General features: G+C 38.3%; 1 protein-coding gene across 3 annotated transcripts in view; it reads right to left on the bottom strand.

The window, feature by feature from the left end:
• PCSK5 (proprotein convertase subtilisin/kexin type 5) overlaps positions 1–16001 on the bottom strand; it is a gene marked incomplete at both ends in the record, with an annotated part of 451941 nt that overhangs the window by 171403 nt on the left and 264537 nt on the right. For all 3 annotated transcript variants that reach the window (XM_080819756.1, XM_080819754.1, XM_080819755.1), the window contains one exon: positions 2468–2611. In XM_080819756.1, coding sequence (XP_080675882.1) covers positions 2468–2611 — 144 coding nt within the window. The remainder of the gene's footprint in view (positions 1–2467; positions 2612–16001) is intronic.

Below are 16001 nucleotides of genomic sequence, written 5' to 3'. Positions count from 1 at the left end.
GACTCTGGGATACTACCTGTTGGGAATAAAAGGAACTATGTGCATGTTTACGATATTCTGCTAAGGTGATTAATGGAGTACTTTTATCTTTAGTTCATTAAGTGTTATGTCATATCCCAGGAGCACTGAATGCTCCTTTAAGTGGTAGTCAGTGCAGCAAGACAGAAATCAGAGGGGTGCCTGGGTGGCTCAACTGGTTTAGTGTCTGCCTTTGGCTCAGGCTATGCTATCATGGGTCCTGGGACCGCGCCCCATGTGGGGCTCCCTGCTCAGCAGGGAGTCTGCTTTGTGCTCCCACTCTCAAATATATCAAATCTTTTCAAAAAAATACAGATGATATGGCTGTAATACCTATAACTGCCCCAGAAAATCAACTCTAAAACATAATTAATAAAAGTTGAGCAGAATGGCCTGATAGAAGATAAATATGCAATGGCCAATAGATTTCCTAGATACCAGCAGATACTAGTTAGAAAATACGGCATCTTTTCCATTATAACAGCAACAAGACCCCAAAATATGTAGGAATAACACTAAAAAGAATAGAACATAAAATTAAAATATTTTGGTAAAATGGGACATGGTCTGTGTTTTGGATGGAAAGACTTGTATATTATAAAAGTAATTCTTACCTAAACAATTCTTCCCATGGGATTGCATGTAAATTCACATTAAATTCCAATGGAATCTTTAGAGATGGACTTAAGAATTACTATGAAAACGAAATGTTCAACAGAGAGTAAAATATAGTGTGGGTGTTACTGGATTAAGATTAAAAAACAGAAACGGGGGTACCAGAAGATACCCTGGTTTAAGAATTTATTCTACTATTATAAAGGAAAGACCCTGGGGTGCCTGGGTGGCTCGGTTAAGCATCTGTCTTCAGCTCAGGTCATGAGCTCAGGGTCCTGGGATTGAGCCCAGTGTCGGGCTCCTTGCTCAGTGGGGAGTTTGCTTCTCCCTCTCCAATAAATATTTTAAAATGGGATGATAACCCAGCCAATAATGTTAGTCTTTATGGAAAATAAAGGCAATTTTATCTCATACTATATATCATAAACCAAAATAAGTTCCAGATGAATTAATGGCCAAATGTAAAAAGCATAGATTAGAAAAAAATGCATGGGGATATTCAGTTGATTTTAAAGATTAAAACTTCTTTAAAAAAATAAAAGTGAGATCTGAAACTATAAACCTTACCCTCCAATTTTTTTTTTTTTTTTTGTCAAAACAACAGAACACAAAACAAAAAACTACATTTTGGAAGCAAGCAATAACTGAGGAAATGTTTTCAGGAAATATAATAGTTCCTCCCCCCACTTATCTGCAGGGGATAGCTTCTAAGCCCCTCAGTGGATGCTTGAAACCATGATAGTACCAAACCCTATGTATACCATGCTTTTTTCCTACACATCCAAACCCGTGATAACATCAAATTTTTAAATTAGGCACAGTGAGAAACTAATAACAGAACAATTATATCAATATACTATAAAATCTTGTATTTATCCATCTTCTTGTGACAATGTGAGATGATACAATGCCTGCATGATGAAATGAAGTCAGAGCAATGGTACAGGCATGGTAATGTAGCATAAAGCTATTACTGACCTGATGATCTATCAGAGGATCATCGGCTTCCTGACCATTAATAATGGGATACTACTTAGTAGTAGTGGTATTACTACTAGGAAACAACAAATAAGGGGGAACTACTGTATAGAAGAATGTGAGAGATAAGAAAACTGGTGCCAATTTGAATGGAAAAATGGGTACAATACAATTATGTTTAATTCCTAGAACTAAGGAAGAGAAATGATTTACTAATAATAAAGCTATAAAACTTTTAAAATGTTCTGTTTTTTTGTTTTTTTTTTTACTTTTTTCTTTCTACTCCATTTTGGCAGAAAGGAGTATAATAAAGGCACAGCTGGTCACAGCAGAGACTGGTACATCTTGTCTGGAAAGGAATGTGACAAAATGTATCCAAGCTCTCAAACTGATTATTCCCTTTGATGCAGTAATTCTCAGAACTCCATTCTAAGGAAATAATTAAAGATATGAACAGGGACTGATAAAATAGTGATGTTCATTCAAACCTTATTTAAAAGAATGTAAAACTCCCAGCAAACTACACATCCCTGATTATGTATTAAATGTAGTACAATCGTGGGATGGACCGTTACGCTGTCTTTTAAATATTTGCTGTGAGGATATGTGACAACAGGGAAATATGCTCTTAATAACCACAAGAGAAAGAAAAAGAACATGGAAACTCTCCACAGTGTGCTTTTCGCTTTGAAGAAAACAGTGCTGTGTGAATATACACGTGCAAATATTTGGGGAGGACTAGAAAAGAAGATGGAAGAAAATATATCAGAGTATCGCTAGAAGCTGATCTGTGCGTGGTGGGGTGATGTACAAGAGCTATTTCCTTAGCCTCTGTCCCTGTTGGAAGCCAGCTCACCTGCATAATCGTCTGTGCCGTAGTCATCGGTGGGGTCTTCGACTCGGCTGTAGCGGACACGTTCTACTTTAGGAAACTCGTTGGTTGGCGAGTATGGCTGCACGGAGGTACCATAGAGGACCAAAGACCATTCTTTCAATTTCCCTGGAGAAACAAAAACGAAATCATAGCATGAACGCACACTCACTCTTGAGCTTTACAATTTAATTCCTTCTCATTAAGAAAAAGCAACAGAAGTGTGTGCTAAGCATTTTCATATGAATCCTAGCATGAGGTGCATAGCTAGGATTGCACATTTTCCACCAGTGGAAGAATAACTGACATATCACATATGTACTGACTATAGGATAAGCCTTAATCTAATCAGCATTTATAAGAAGACTGAGAAGTGAATGCCTCTCAGCTGGACCAAGGGCTGATTTCAAATTATGGGTGTTTTAAAAGAGAACCCCAGAATTTTACAGAGGCCTTTGTTTTCCTACATATAAACACCATACTTAAATTTAAAAAAAAATTTTATAGAAAAGACAACTTTGTTCCAACTAACTGAATTAGTCATTTAAGCTTAATAATACATCACTCTACCAAGCTATAGACCTGAGCTGTCCAGTGATACCCTCTGGACATGTGGCTACTTAAAATTTAAAAATGTAGTTCCTTGGTCATACTAACCACATTTTAAGTACTCAACAGCCACATGTGGCCGATGGCCACTACAATGGATATCGCAAAGACAGAGTATTTCTGCCACTGCAGAATGTTCTAGCAGACAGTGCTGCAATGAACCATTTTCTGGTCAAGAGTGCCTTGAGACAGGAGCCACAGGTTTTAACTCCTTTGCAGAGAAGGTTCTCAAGGAACATTTTGCTTTAGTCCTTACTTCTTTTAAAAACTGCTCACAGTGGGCACCTGAGTGGCTCAGTGGGTTAAAGCCTCTGCCTTCAGCTTGGGTCATGATCTCAGGGTCCTGGGATCAAGCCCCGCATCAGGCTCTCTGCTTGGCAGGGGGCCTGCTTCTTCCTTTCTCCCTCTCTGCCTGCCTCTCTGCCTACTTGTGATCTCTGTCTGTCAAATAAATAAAATAAAATCTTAAAAACAAACAAACAAAAACTGCTTACAGGTCACTAAGCTTATTAAGATTCACATAAAGAATCAACCATAAGCCAAAGTGATTAAGACAAAGAGGGACCTCGCTGAAGGTCCCTCTTCCACTCAGCCAAATACAGACAATCCAGGCATGGTGGGGTACAGGGTTCTGCCACAGCCCCAAGACTGGTGAACTTGAGGTGTCAGTTGATCCGTTTATTAAGTTTGAATCCATTCAATGTTCACAACAATTGGGAGGTAGGCACTTGAATTCCCAGTACAGAGATGAGGAAACAGGCATAGAGGTTGATAATTTTCTCAAAGGCAATTAGAGTGCAGACGGCTATTAAAACCCATCTGGGGGTTGACAGTGTAGGAAGATCCTGAACCCACCTCTTCCTACAGACTCCCTGAGACTACAGCTACATAGGGAACAATCTCCTCTGAAAAAGAAAACAAAACCAACAGGCTGAGTGGCTCCTACACAAGAGGCAAACAAAAAACCCACATGAAAGCAGGTAAGAGGACCAGACACAATCTTGCAATAAACCCCACCCCAGGCACTGTGACCCAGAGGACTCAAAACTCCACAAAGTTTCTCTGCAAGGAGCAAAAGGTTTGAATATAGGACACCATAATTTTTAAGACCTGTGCCTGAGACGAGTCCCCAAGACCTCAAGCTTTGAAAACGAATAGGGCTTGAGACCCACAAGGCTATAGTGAACGGACTAGTTTTTAAAGAGCTTGCCTGTGTGAACCCGCCAGCTCCAAGGCTCAAGGCAGAGGCAGCCAATTGAAAAGCACGGACTTTCTGTGAAAGAGGCTTATTTGGTTATCTTTACGTACAGTTGGGGCCTACTGAAATACTCTCCAGTGGGCACCATCTTGGCTCTCTCCCTCAGTCTTGCTCCAACTCACTAGTATCTCCCAGAAGGAACCTGGACTCATGTGGGACCCAAATTTTTATGGCTGCCTTCCAGGGGACACCTCTTGGTTGCTGGTACTGGTGGCCAGCAGGACTTATGTTTACTGGTAACACAGGACTGTAAACAAAATGGACAGATCTATGCTTCAGCTTGCCCAGAAGAGAGAGAATCAAAAGCATCTAAGTCTTGATTTCAGCTCAGGTCATGATCTCAGGGTGGTGAGATCAAGCCCCACTTTGGGCTTCATGCTGAGCATGGAGCTTGCTTAAGATTCTCTCTCTCTCTCTGCCCCACCCCCAGGGTCATACATTCTCTCTAAAAAAACAAACAAAAAGGAGGCGAAATTATAACCAAAATAAAAATAAAAACCATGAAAATATAAAGTATTAAACTATCAATTACAAACCAACGAAATGAACAACCTAGAAGAAATGGGTAAATTTTTAGACCTATACAACCCATTAAGACCAAAGCATTAAGAAACAAAATCTCATCAGAGCAATTACTAGTAAAGAGATGGAATCAGTAATAATGATCACAATAAAAAAAACCCTCCCAACAAAGAAATGACCAGAACTACATCTTCTCTGGTCAATTCCACCAAATATTTAAAGGAATACCAGTCCTTCTTAAACTCTTCCAAAATATAGAAAAAACATTTCCAAACTCATTATATGAGGCTCGCTAGCATTATCCTGATCCCCAAACCAAATAAGGATGCCACAAGAAAATCCCTGATGAACACAGATGCAAAAGTCCTCAACAAAAAAATTAGCAAACTGAATTCAGCAATACCTTGAAGGGATCAAATACCATCAACAAGTGAGATTTATTCCAGGGATAAAATAATGTTTCAACATTCATAAACCAATCAATGATATTCACAACATTAACAAAATTAAGGATGAAAATCATATCATCTCAGTACATACAGAAAAAGTATTAGCCTATTTCAACATGTATGATAAAAGCTCTTAATAAAGTATGTATAAGGGGAATAATAAGCATCATAAAGATCAGGAATAAGACACTCACCTTTAAACAGAGTATTAGAAGTCCAAGCCAGAACAATTAGGCAAGAAAAAGGGCATTCAAATTAGGAAGAAATTTGTCACTATTTACACATGACATGCTATTGTATATGAAAAACCCTAAGGGTGCCACCAAAAACTATTAGAACTAATCAACAAATTCACAAAAGCTGTAGGATACAAAATCAAAATCTTTTGCATGTGAACTATCAAAAAAAGAAATGAGAATTCTATTTATAATCCCATCAAAAACAATAAAATGCTTAGGAATTTAAGCAAGAGGGTAAAAGACCTGTATACTGAAAGTTATAACACATGATGAAAAAAATTGAAAACACAAATAACTGGAAAGATACCCTGTGCTCATGGATGAGAAGAATATTGTTAAAATGTCCATACTACCCAAAGCCACCTACAGATTCAATGTAATCCCTATCAAAATTCCAATGGCATTTTTTTGTATAAATAGTACAAACAGTCCTAAAATTTTTATGGAACCACAGAAGGCCAAGTCACTCTTGAGAAAGAAAAATGAAGCTGGAGGCATCGAGCTTTCTGATTTCAAAATATAAAGCTATGGTAATAGAATAGAATAGCACACAGAAATAAACTCATGCATATAAGTTCACTTAATTTACAGTAGCCAAGAATACACAATGGAGAAAGGATTTTAATAAATGATATTGGGAAAACTGGACAGCCAGATGGAAAATAATGAAACTGAACCACTATCTTACATCAGACACAAAAAACAACTCAAAATGGGGGCACCTGGGTGGCTAAGCATCTGCTTATTGCTCAGGTCATGACCCCAGGGTCCTGGGATCCAGTCCCATATCAGACTTCCCGCTCAGTGTAGAGTCTATCTGTCCCTCTCCCTCTGCTCCTCCCTCTCACTCATTCTCTCTCTCTCTCTCAAATAAATATAATCTTAAAAAAAAACTTTCTAAATGGATTAATGATTCAAACATAAGACCTGAAATCATAAAACTAGAAGAAAACATAGGTCATAAGCTCCTTGCCATCAGTCTTGGTGATAATTTTTTCGGATCTGACCAAATGCAAAACCCAAAAAAGGAAAATAAGTCAGACTATATCAAACTAAAAAGCTCTGCATGGCAATGGAAGCCATCAAGATGAAAAGGCAACCGGCCTACTGAATGGGAGAGAATATCTGCAAATCATGTATCTCATGAGAGGTTAATACCCAAAACATATAAAGAACTCCTACAACTCAGTATCAGAAAAATAATCTGATTAAAACATGGGTTGGGAATATGAAGACATTTTTCCAAAGATGACATACACGAGGCCAGCAAGTATGTGAAGAGATGTTCAACATCACCAATTAAGGAAATGCAAATGAAAACCACAATATCCCCTTACCCCTATTAAAATGGCTATTACCAAAAAGACAAGATCTAGCAAGTGTTGGTGAAGATGTGGAGCAAAGGGAGCCCTTGTGCACTCTTGGTGGACACGTCAATCAGTGCAGCTGTGATGGAAACCAGTATGGAGGTTTTTCAAAACATTAACAATAGAACTACCATATGATTCAGTTATTCCACTTCTGGGTATATCTGAAGAAAACAAAAGCATTAACTTGTAAAAGTATATGTACTCCCATGGTATTTAAAATAGTCAAGATATGGAAACAACCTAGGTGTCCATTGATGGATAAATCATAAAAATGTGGTATTTTTACCAGCGGTAATAATACAGTAGAATCATATTCATAAAAAGGAAGGAAATGTTGCCATTTGTGAAAACATGGATGGATCTTGAGGGCCTTTTGTGAATTGAAATGTCAAAGACAATACTATATGATCTCACTTGTATGCTGAATCTAAAGAAAACCCAGAATTACTGTGGTGATCATTTTTCAATACGTACAAATATCAAATTATTAGGTTGTATGCCTGAAACTAATATAATGTTACATATCAATTATATCTCAATTTAAAAAAAAAAAGAAAAGCCATTCAGAAGCCAAATCTGGTTTTTTGTTGTTGTTGTTAGAGAGATTGAGTACACAAGCAGGGGTGGGTGGTGGTGGGGAGAGAGGGAGAGAGAATCTTAAGCAGGCTGCATGCCCAGTGTGGAGCCCAAAGTGGGACTTGATCTCATGACCCTGAGATCATGACCTGCACTGAAATTAAGAGTCAGATGCCTAACTGACTGAGCTACTCAGGTGCCCCAAATGCTGTGTTCTTAAACCATTATATGAAACAACCTTCCTGTTTATTTCCAGGAGTTTAGAACCTTTAAGTTTAAAAATGAACATATTCTATGCCACATTCATTGTTGTTTGACATTTGCACTGGGCCAGCCCATTGGTTTATATGTGATTTGACCTCTGCCAGCTTTTCCTTGGACTTACATGTTAATGACTATGCTTTTCATAATTAGGGTGCCGTTCAGTCTCAGAATTCCAAGAGTTATACATTAAGTAGTGGCAAGAAATGAATGTCTAACTGAAATTCATGACCCGCTTGGCTTTACATAGCAATGCAAAAGAGAACACATTCTCCTTTGGCAACTTTTAGGTATACAAATGGAGCATATAATGCAAGGACACTATCGGAAATCCAATCCATCAGTCACCCTAAAACCTGGCTCATTTAACTTAAGATCAGTTTGGATCTAAAATTTACCCTTGTATAATACTTGTAAGAATGCTGACTCATAATTGATTATTTCCATTTGTGTCCTTTCTGAAATGTCTTGTAAGCCCACTGGGGACATACTTGTTGGGCAATTCATCCCTTTATGTTTCACTTATTATGTAATCTTATTTCCTTAGAATCTAACACAGTTCACATCAGATATTGCCATATTTGGGCCATCATGTTTCCCTTATCATAATGTTTTCCATTTGCTAAATTACTTAGGAGATTTTGCAGTTGATGATGCAACTTTCTGTTAAGAAATCACTGTGTAAATACAGAATGAGAAAAATCTATTGTACATGTTGGTACAAAAGTGCAATCTGCCCAAGGAGGAAAACCCAAGATAGGTCTAATGTCTAACAAAACAAAGACAACGATTAAAAAAAAAAAAAAATCCTTCCTATGGACTTCTAATTCAAGATGTGGGAAGACCCTGAATTCACCAACTCCACAGACACACTCAATCTCTTCCTCCTGAAGTAGAACTAAGTGCTGACTGAATAGGTTGCATACAATAAAAGACAGACCACACAGAGAGTGGCAAGAAAGATGGAGACAGAGTCATGAAGGGACTCTGCCCTCCCACAACACCTTTTAAACTGCAGCAGTTTTAAAGGGCAACTAGAACATGTAAGATCCAGCCCTAGAACTCCACCAAATGGCAGGGGCAGTTGTGGAAATATCTCCAGGTTGGAGGGGCTGGTGATTGCCACGGTTTGCATTCCCCCTCCACCTTGATAGCACAGAGAGGAGCAGGGTCTAGAGCCAATGCTGTTCTGCTGCCTTAGTGAGCTCTGGGCCCTTAGCCCACACTTTTAAACGTTTAAAAGAGGAACTGGAATATAAAGGATCCAGCTGAAACTCAGCCAAAATGTGGGAGCTGCTGGAACTCCCTCTGGCTCAGAGAGGCTGGTGAGTGCCATGGTCTGTGTTCCTCTTCCACCATGATAGCATAGACAGGAACATGGTCTGGATGCCTTTGTCAGTTACTACCTCCATAAACCCCAAATCCCTAGCTCACATCAGCCCCAGCTGTCCCACCAAGGCAGTCCCAGCGTGCTGCACACTGGGATGCCTGGATCAGTGCTCACTATAGCTCTGGCCATCTCACCAAGGTGACACATGTGCCAAGTATCCAGGAATACTCTAGGCCCACAAGTTGGCTCACAACTTGCCAGGACTTCCCTGATGCAGGGTGCCCCATGATCTCCTGGCCTGAGCCTTCTGGGCTTCAGATGGAGCTTGGATCTACTTTAGCTTCAACTGTCCTCCCAAGGTGCCCCTCAGCACAAAGACCCCTGGCACCCCATAGCTTGTAGCCACTTCAGCTTCTCTGCTCAAAGAATGCTGTGACCGCCCAGCTTACATGTACTTTGGTTTCATCTGCTTTGTTGGGGCACTCTCTATGTGGAGAAAACTGGGACTGCCCCAGCTCATGTCCACTTCAGTATTAGCTATCTTGCCAGGATACCCTCTGCACAGAGTGCTATGATCCCTAGGCTGGTACCCACTTCAGCTTCAGCTATTAGACTGTGGTGCCCCCTGCACAGATTGCTTCAGGACTGCCCTGACACAGCTCAGGCCAGTCCACCAGGGTGGTCCCAGCATGGAGTGACCTGGGACCTCCAGCCAGCCAGCTAAAGTCACCAGGCACATACAGTCTGCACAGCAGCTGACCATATACAAGATCAGTTTAGGATAAGTAGCTCTTCTGTCTAATTCTTAGAAACAAATGCAGAAACCCAAGCAAAATGAGTAGACAAATGGAAAGAGTGAAAGAACAGACAAGCCTCATAAAAATAAGAGAGTGAAATGTAAATAAGCAATATGCTTGATAAACAGTTCAAAATAATGGTCATAAAGATGCTCAGGGGACTAAAGAGAGGAGTGGAAGAGCTCAGAACTTCAACAAAGAGGCAGGAAATATATAGAAAAATCAATCAGTTGAAGAACACTAACTGAAATTAAAAATACACTATAAGGAATCAATAGTAGATTAAAGGATACAGAAGAATTGATCAGTGATCTGGAAGACAGGATAACAGAAAGCATCTGAGCTGAACAGCAAAAAGAAAACAAAAAATTAAGAATGAGGATAGGCTAAGGGAACGCTAGGAAAACATAAAGCAATCAACCATTCACATTATAGGGATCCTAGAGGGAAAAGAGAGAGAAAGGGACAGCAAACTCATTTGAAGAAATAATAGCTGAAAACTTCCCTAGCCTTGGGAAGGAAACAGATATCTAGGTTTAAGAAGCAGAGAGAGTTCAAAACAAGATGAAATCAATGAGATTTACACTAAGACAGATAACAATTACAATGGCAAAGATTAAAGATAGAGATTATTAAAAGCAGCAAGAGAGAAATAATTAGTTATGCACAAGGTAAACCTCATAAGGCTTTCAGCTGATTTTCAGCAGAAAATTGCATGCCAGAATAGAGTGGCATGGTATATCTGAAGTGCTAAAAGGAAAAGCAAAACAAAACAAAACTCCACATCCAAAAGTACTCTACCTAGCAAGATTATCATTCAGAATTGAAAGTGAGATAGTTTCCCCAAACAAAACATAACCATTAAGCCAGTCTTACAAGAAATGTTAAAAGGGACTTTTTTAGTTGAAAAGGCCATAATCAGAAGAAAATTATGAAAGGGAAAAATTTCATGAGTAGAAACAAACATACAATAAAGGTAGTAGAACAATCGCTTATGGAGCCAGTATAGAAGTTAAAAGACAGAGGTAAAGTAAATTATATGTTAAAAAAAATTAGTTGAGAGGAATCACAAAATAAAGAGATGTAAAATATGGCAGCATATATGTTAAATGTGGAGGCGGGTAGTAAAAATGAAGTTCTTTTAGAGTGTGTTCAAACAAGTTATTCTCAATATAGATTGCTATATACTTCAGATGTTATATATAAACCCTATGGTACACACCAACTAAAAACCTTTAACACATACATAAGAAGTAAAGACAAAGTCAAGCATAACACTCTAAAGAGTCATCAATCACAAGAAAACAGAGCAAGAGAAAAGAAATAAGAACTACAAAAACAAGCAGAAAATAATGAACAAAATGGCAATGAGTATATACCTGTTAATAAATTACTTTAAATGTAAATGGTCTAAATACTCCAATCAAAAGATAGAGGGTAGTGGAATGAATAAAAAACCAAGACCCATCTTTATGTTGCCCACAGGAGACTCACTTGAGACCTGAAGGGATATATAGACTGTAAGTGGAGAGATGCAAAAAGATATTCCATGAAAAGGAGAGCAGGAAAACAAAACAAAACAAAATAAAAACAGCCAAGGTAAAAATATGTATATCAGACAAAATAGACTTTAACACAAAACTATAACAAGAGGACAAGAGGATATAATACTTGTAAATATCTATGTTCAACAATGGAGCAACAAAATTCACAGAAAATGATATAAAAGAAGAAACTGACAGTAATACAATAATAGTAGGGGCCTTCAACACCAGACTTACACCAATGGACAGATCATCCAAACAGAGAATCAATAAGGAAACAGTGGCCTTGAATGACACCTTAGACCGGATGGACCTAAGAGATATACAGAGTAGTCTGTCCAAAACCAACAGAATATACATCCTTTCCAAGTGTACACAGAACATTCTCCAGGATGGATCACATGTTTTCTGACCACAATAGTATGAAACTAGAGATCAATTACAAGAAGAAAAGTGGAAAAAAACCCCACAAACACCTGGAGGCTAAACATCATGCTACTTGCCAACCAATGGGTTAACAAAAAAACACACTGAGACAAATGTAAATGAAAGCACAGTGGTTCCATATCTTTGGGAAACAAAGAAAGCAGTTCATAGAGGGAATTTCATAGCAATATAGGTCTACTTCAATAAACAAGAAAAATATCAAATACACAATCTAACCTTACACCAAAAGGAAATATACAAAGAAGAACAAACAAAGCCCAGAGTTAGTAGAAGGAAGGAAATAATAAAAATCATGGTATAAATAAATGAAACAGAGACTAAATAAACAATAAAAAGATCAGTGAAATCAAGAGATGGTTCCTGAAAGGATAAACAAAATTGATAAACTTTTAGCCATCCTTATCAAGAAAAATGAAGAGAGGGCCCAAATAAATAAAATCAGAAATGAAAGAGAAGTAACAACTGACATCACAGAAATACAAATGATTACAGGAAACTACTACAAAAAAGTACAGGTCAACAAATCGGAGGACCTAGATAAAATGGATAAATTCCTAGAATCATATACTCTTTCAAAACAGAGTCAGGAAGAAATAGAAAATCTGAACAGACTAATTAGTAGTAAAGAAATTGAATCAGCAATTTAAAAAAAAAATCTCCCAACAACAAAAGTCCAGGACTAGATAGATTTACAGGTGAATTCCACCAAACATTTAAACAAGAGTTAATACCTATTTTCCTCAAACTATTTCAAAAAAAATAGAAGAGGAAGAAAAGCTTCTAAATACATCCTATGAGACTAATGTTACCCCGATACCAAAACCAAAGGCACTACAAAAAAAGAAAACTACAGGCCAAAATCCCTGATGAACACAGATGTAAAAATCCTCAATAAAATACTAGGAAACCAAATTCAACCATACAGTAAAAGGACATTCATGGTGATATTGAATCTACGGATACAACGGTGGTTTAGTATCTGTAAATCAGTCACTGTTCTATACCACAATAATAACATGATATAAGAATCACAGGATTGTCTCAGCAATGCAGAACAAGCATTTGACAAAATTCAACATCCATTCATAATAAAAACTCTCAACAAAGTGGGGTTAGAAGGACATACCTCAACATAATAAAGGCCATATATGACAAACCCATAGCTAATGTCATACTCAATGGTGAAAAACTGAGAGCTTTTCCTTTAAGATCAGAAACAAGACAAAGATGCCCACTCTTGCCATTTTTAGTCAACACATGGTACTGGGATGTTTTAGCTGTAGCAAACAGACAAGAAAAAGAAATAAAAGACATACAAATTGGTAAGGAAGAAGTAAAAGTGTCACTATTTGCAGATGACATGACATTATAAATGCAAAACCCTAAAGACTCCATCAAAACTCTAGAATAAATGAATTCAGTAATGTTGCAGGATACAAAATTAATATTTGGAAATCTGCTGCATTTCTATACATTAACGATGAAGTAGCAGGAAGAAATTAAGAAAACAATCCCACTGACAATTGCACCACAAAGAATAAAACACCTAGGGATAAACTTAACCAAGGAGGTGAAAGATTTAGAGTCTAAAAAGTAGAACACTGATGAAAGAAATTGAAGACAACAGAACAAATGGCAAAAGAGTCCATGCTCACAGATTAGAAGAATTAATATTGTTAAAATGTCCAGACAGATAATACTAAAATTGGTGTGAAACTATTGAAGGCCCCGAACAGCCAAAGCAGTCTTGAGAAAGAACAACAAAGCTGGACGTATCACAATGCCAGATCTACTACAAAACTGGAGTAATCACAACACTATGGTCCTGGCACAAAAAGAGACACATCCATCAGTGGAAGAGAATCGAGGGCCCAGAAATAAACCCACACTTCTATAGTCAATTATTCTACAACAAAGAAGTCAAGAATATATAATGGGGAAAAGATGGTCTCTTCAATAAATGGTATTGGGATAAGTGGACAGCTGCAGGCTAAAGAATGAAACTGGGTCACTTTCTTACGCCAGACACAAAAATAAACCGCAAAAAGATGAAAGACATAAAATATGAGACCTGAAACCATAAAACTCCTAAAAGAAAACACAGCCAGTAATTTCTCAAACATTGCCCTTAGTAACATACTTATGTATGGATATGTCTCTTTAGGAAAAAGAAACAACAGCAAAAATATACTATTGGGACTGCACGAAACTAAAAAGCTTTTGCACAGTAAAGGAAACCATCAACAAAACAAAATGACAACCTAGTGGATAGAAGATATTTGCAAATGAAATATCTGGTAAGGGGTTAATATCCAAAATGTATCAGAACTTACACAGCCTGGCACACACACACAAAAATCTGATGAAAAATGAGCACAGAACCTGGACAGATAGATATTTTTCCAAAGACACAGATATGGCCAACAGACACATGAAAAGATGCTCAACCTCACTAATCATCATGGAAACGCAAATCAAAACTACAATGAGGTACCACTGCACACCATTCGGATTGGCTAAAATAAAAGAGACAAGATACAAGTGTTGTCGAGGATGTGGAGAAAAAGGAAGCCTCATGCATTGGTGGTGGGAATGCAAACTGCAGCAGTTTGCACTCCGGAAAACAGGATGGAGGTTCCTCAGAAAATTAAGAACAGAAATACTGAAGGATCCGGAAATTTCATTACTGGATATTTACCCACAAAACCAAGAACATGGATTCAAAAAGACAGATGCAGGAGTGCAGGGTGGCCTAGCTGGTTGAGCATCTGACTTAATTTTGGCTTGGGTCATGATGTCAGGGTCCTGGGATCAAGCCCTGTATTGGGCTCCATGTTCAATGGGAAGTCTGCTTGAGTTTCTCTCTTTCCTCTGACTGTCCCCACACTAGTGTGCTCTCTCTCTAGTACATAAATAAATCTTTTTTAAAAAGATACATGCACCCCTATGTTTATTGCAGCATTATTTACAATAGCCAGGAAGTAGAAGCAACTTATGTGTCCACTGATAGATGGATGGATAAAAAAGATATGCTGTATAGATATAGTTGCACATACGTGTGTGCAGGCATGCACACACACACAGTGGAGTACTACTCAGCCATAAAAAGGAATGAGATCTGGCCATCTGTAACAACATGGACAAATCCAGAAGGGATTATGCTAAGTGAGAAAAGTGAAACAGAGAAATGCAAATACCATATGATTTCATTCATAAACACAGACAACAAACTGGTGGTTGCCAGAGAGGAAAGGGAAGGAAGCAACATCAGAGAAGGAGAGTAGGAGGTACAGGCTTACCGTTATGGAATGAACAGGTCACAGGGATGAAAGGCACAGCATGGGAAACAGAGTCAAGGGTCCTGTAATAGTGCCGTGTAGTGCAGGTGGTAGCCACACCTATGTGAGCCGAGCTAACACAGACTTGTCGAGTCACCATATTGTACACCCGGAACTAATGTAAAGTTGTGTGTCAACTACACTTCAATTAAAAAAAACTTAATATGTGCTTTAATAATAAACAATTGGGAAGAAACAAAGAGATAGGAGCTCAGTTCGGAATTAGGAACCTATATACTTGGGAATGATTCTACCATTTAATTGGGCTAGAAAATTCTAAGTCTCTAACTGAATTTCTATTAGCTTACTAAAAAAATCCCTCACTAATTAGAGAAGCATTCCCTAGGACTGTACACCAGAGAAACAATGATACCCACACATAGAAAGCAGCACACATGCCCACACATAGAAGTACAAGTCCCTTTTCAATGTTGTGACTAATCCTAAACAGGAAGGTTGGTTAAAGGAAGGATATCCAAAGACTGTGTGAATTTATTAAAGGCTCCTGACCCCAGGTCAGTAATAGCATTAGGCTATCTCTCTTCTGGCAGAAAAGAACATCTGTAAAATGCCTAGAGGTGACTAGAATTACACATGAACATTTAAACGGTGTAAGTGGAAGCCAGTGCTGGGAAAGAGACAACTCTAGATTATCTGGGCTACTGCTGAAAGCCTCTATCACAGATGATCGTCACCAACTCTGGAGGAAGTCTGAACTCCTGGAGGGCAGAGAGATTTACATTCACAGCCCCTGACCCTTGCATAAATACCAGGTCTAC

The sequence above is a fragment of the Martes martes genome, assembly GCF_963455335.1.
Source record: "Martes martes genome assembly, chromosome: 12".
NCBI classification, from domain to species: Eukaryota; Metazoa; Chordata; class Mammalia; order Carnivora; family Mustelidae; genus Martes; species Martes martes.
The sequence above is the reverse complement of the archived record's forward strand: the minus strand, read 5'-3'. Positions and strand labels throughout refer to the sequence as shown.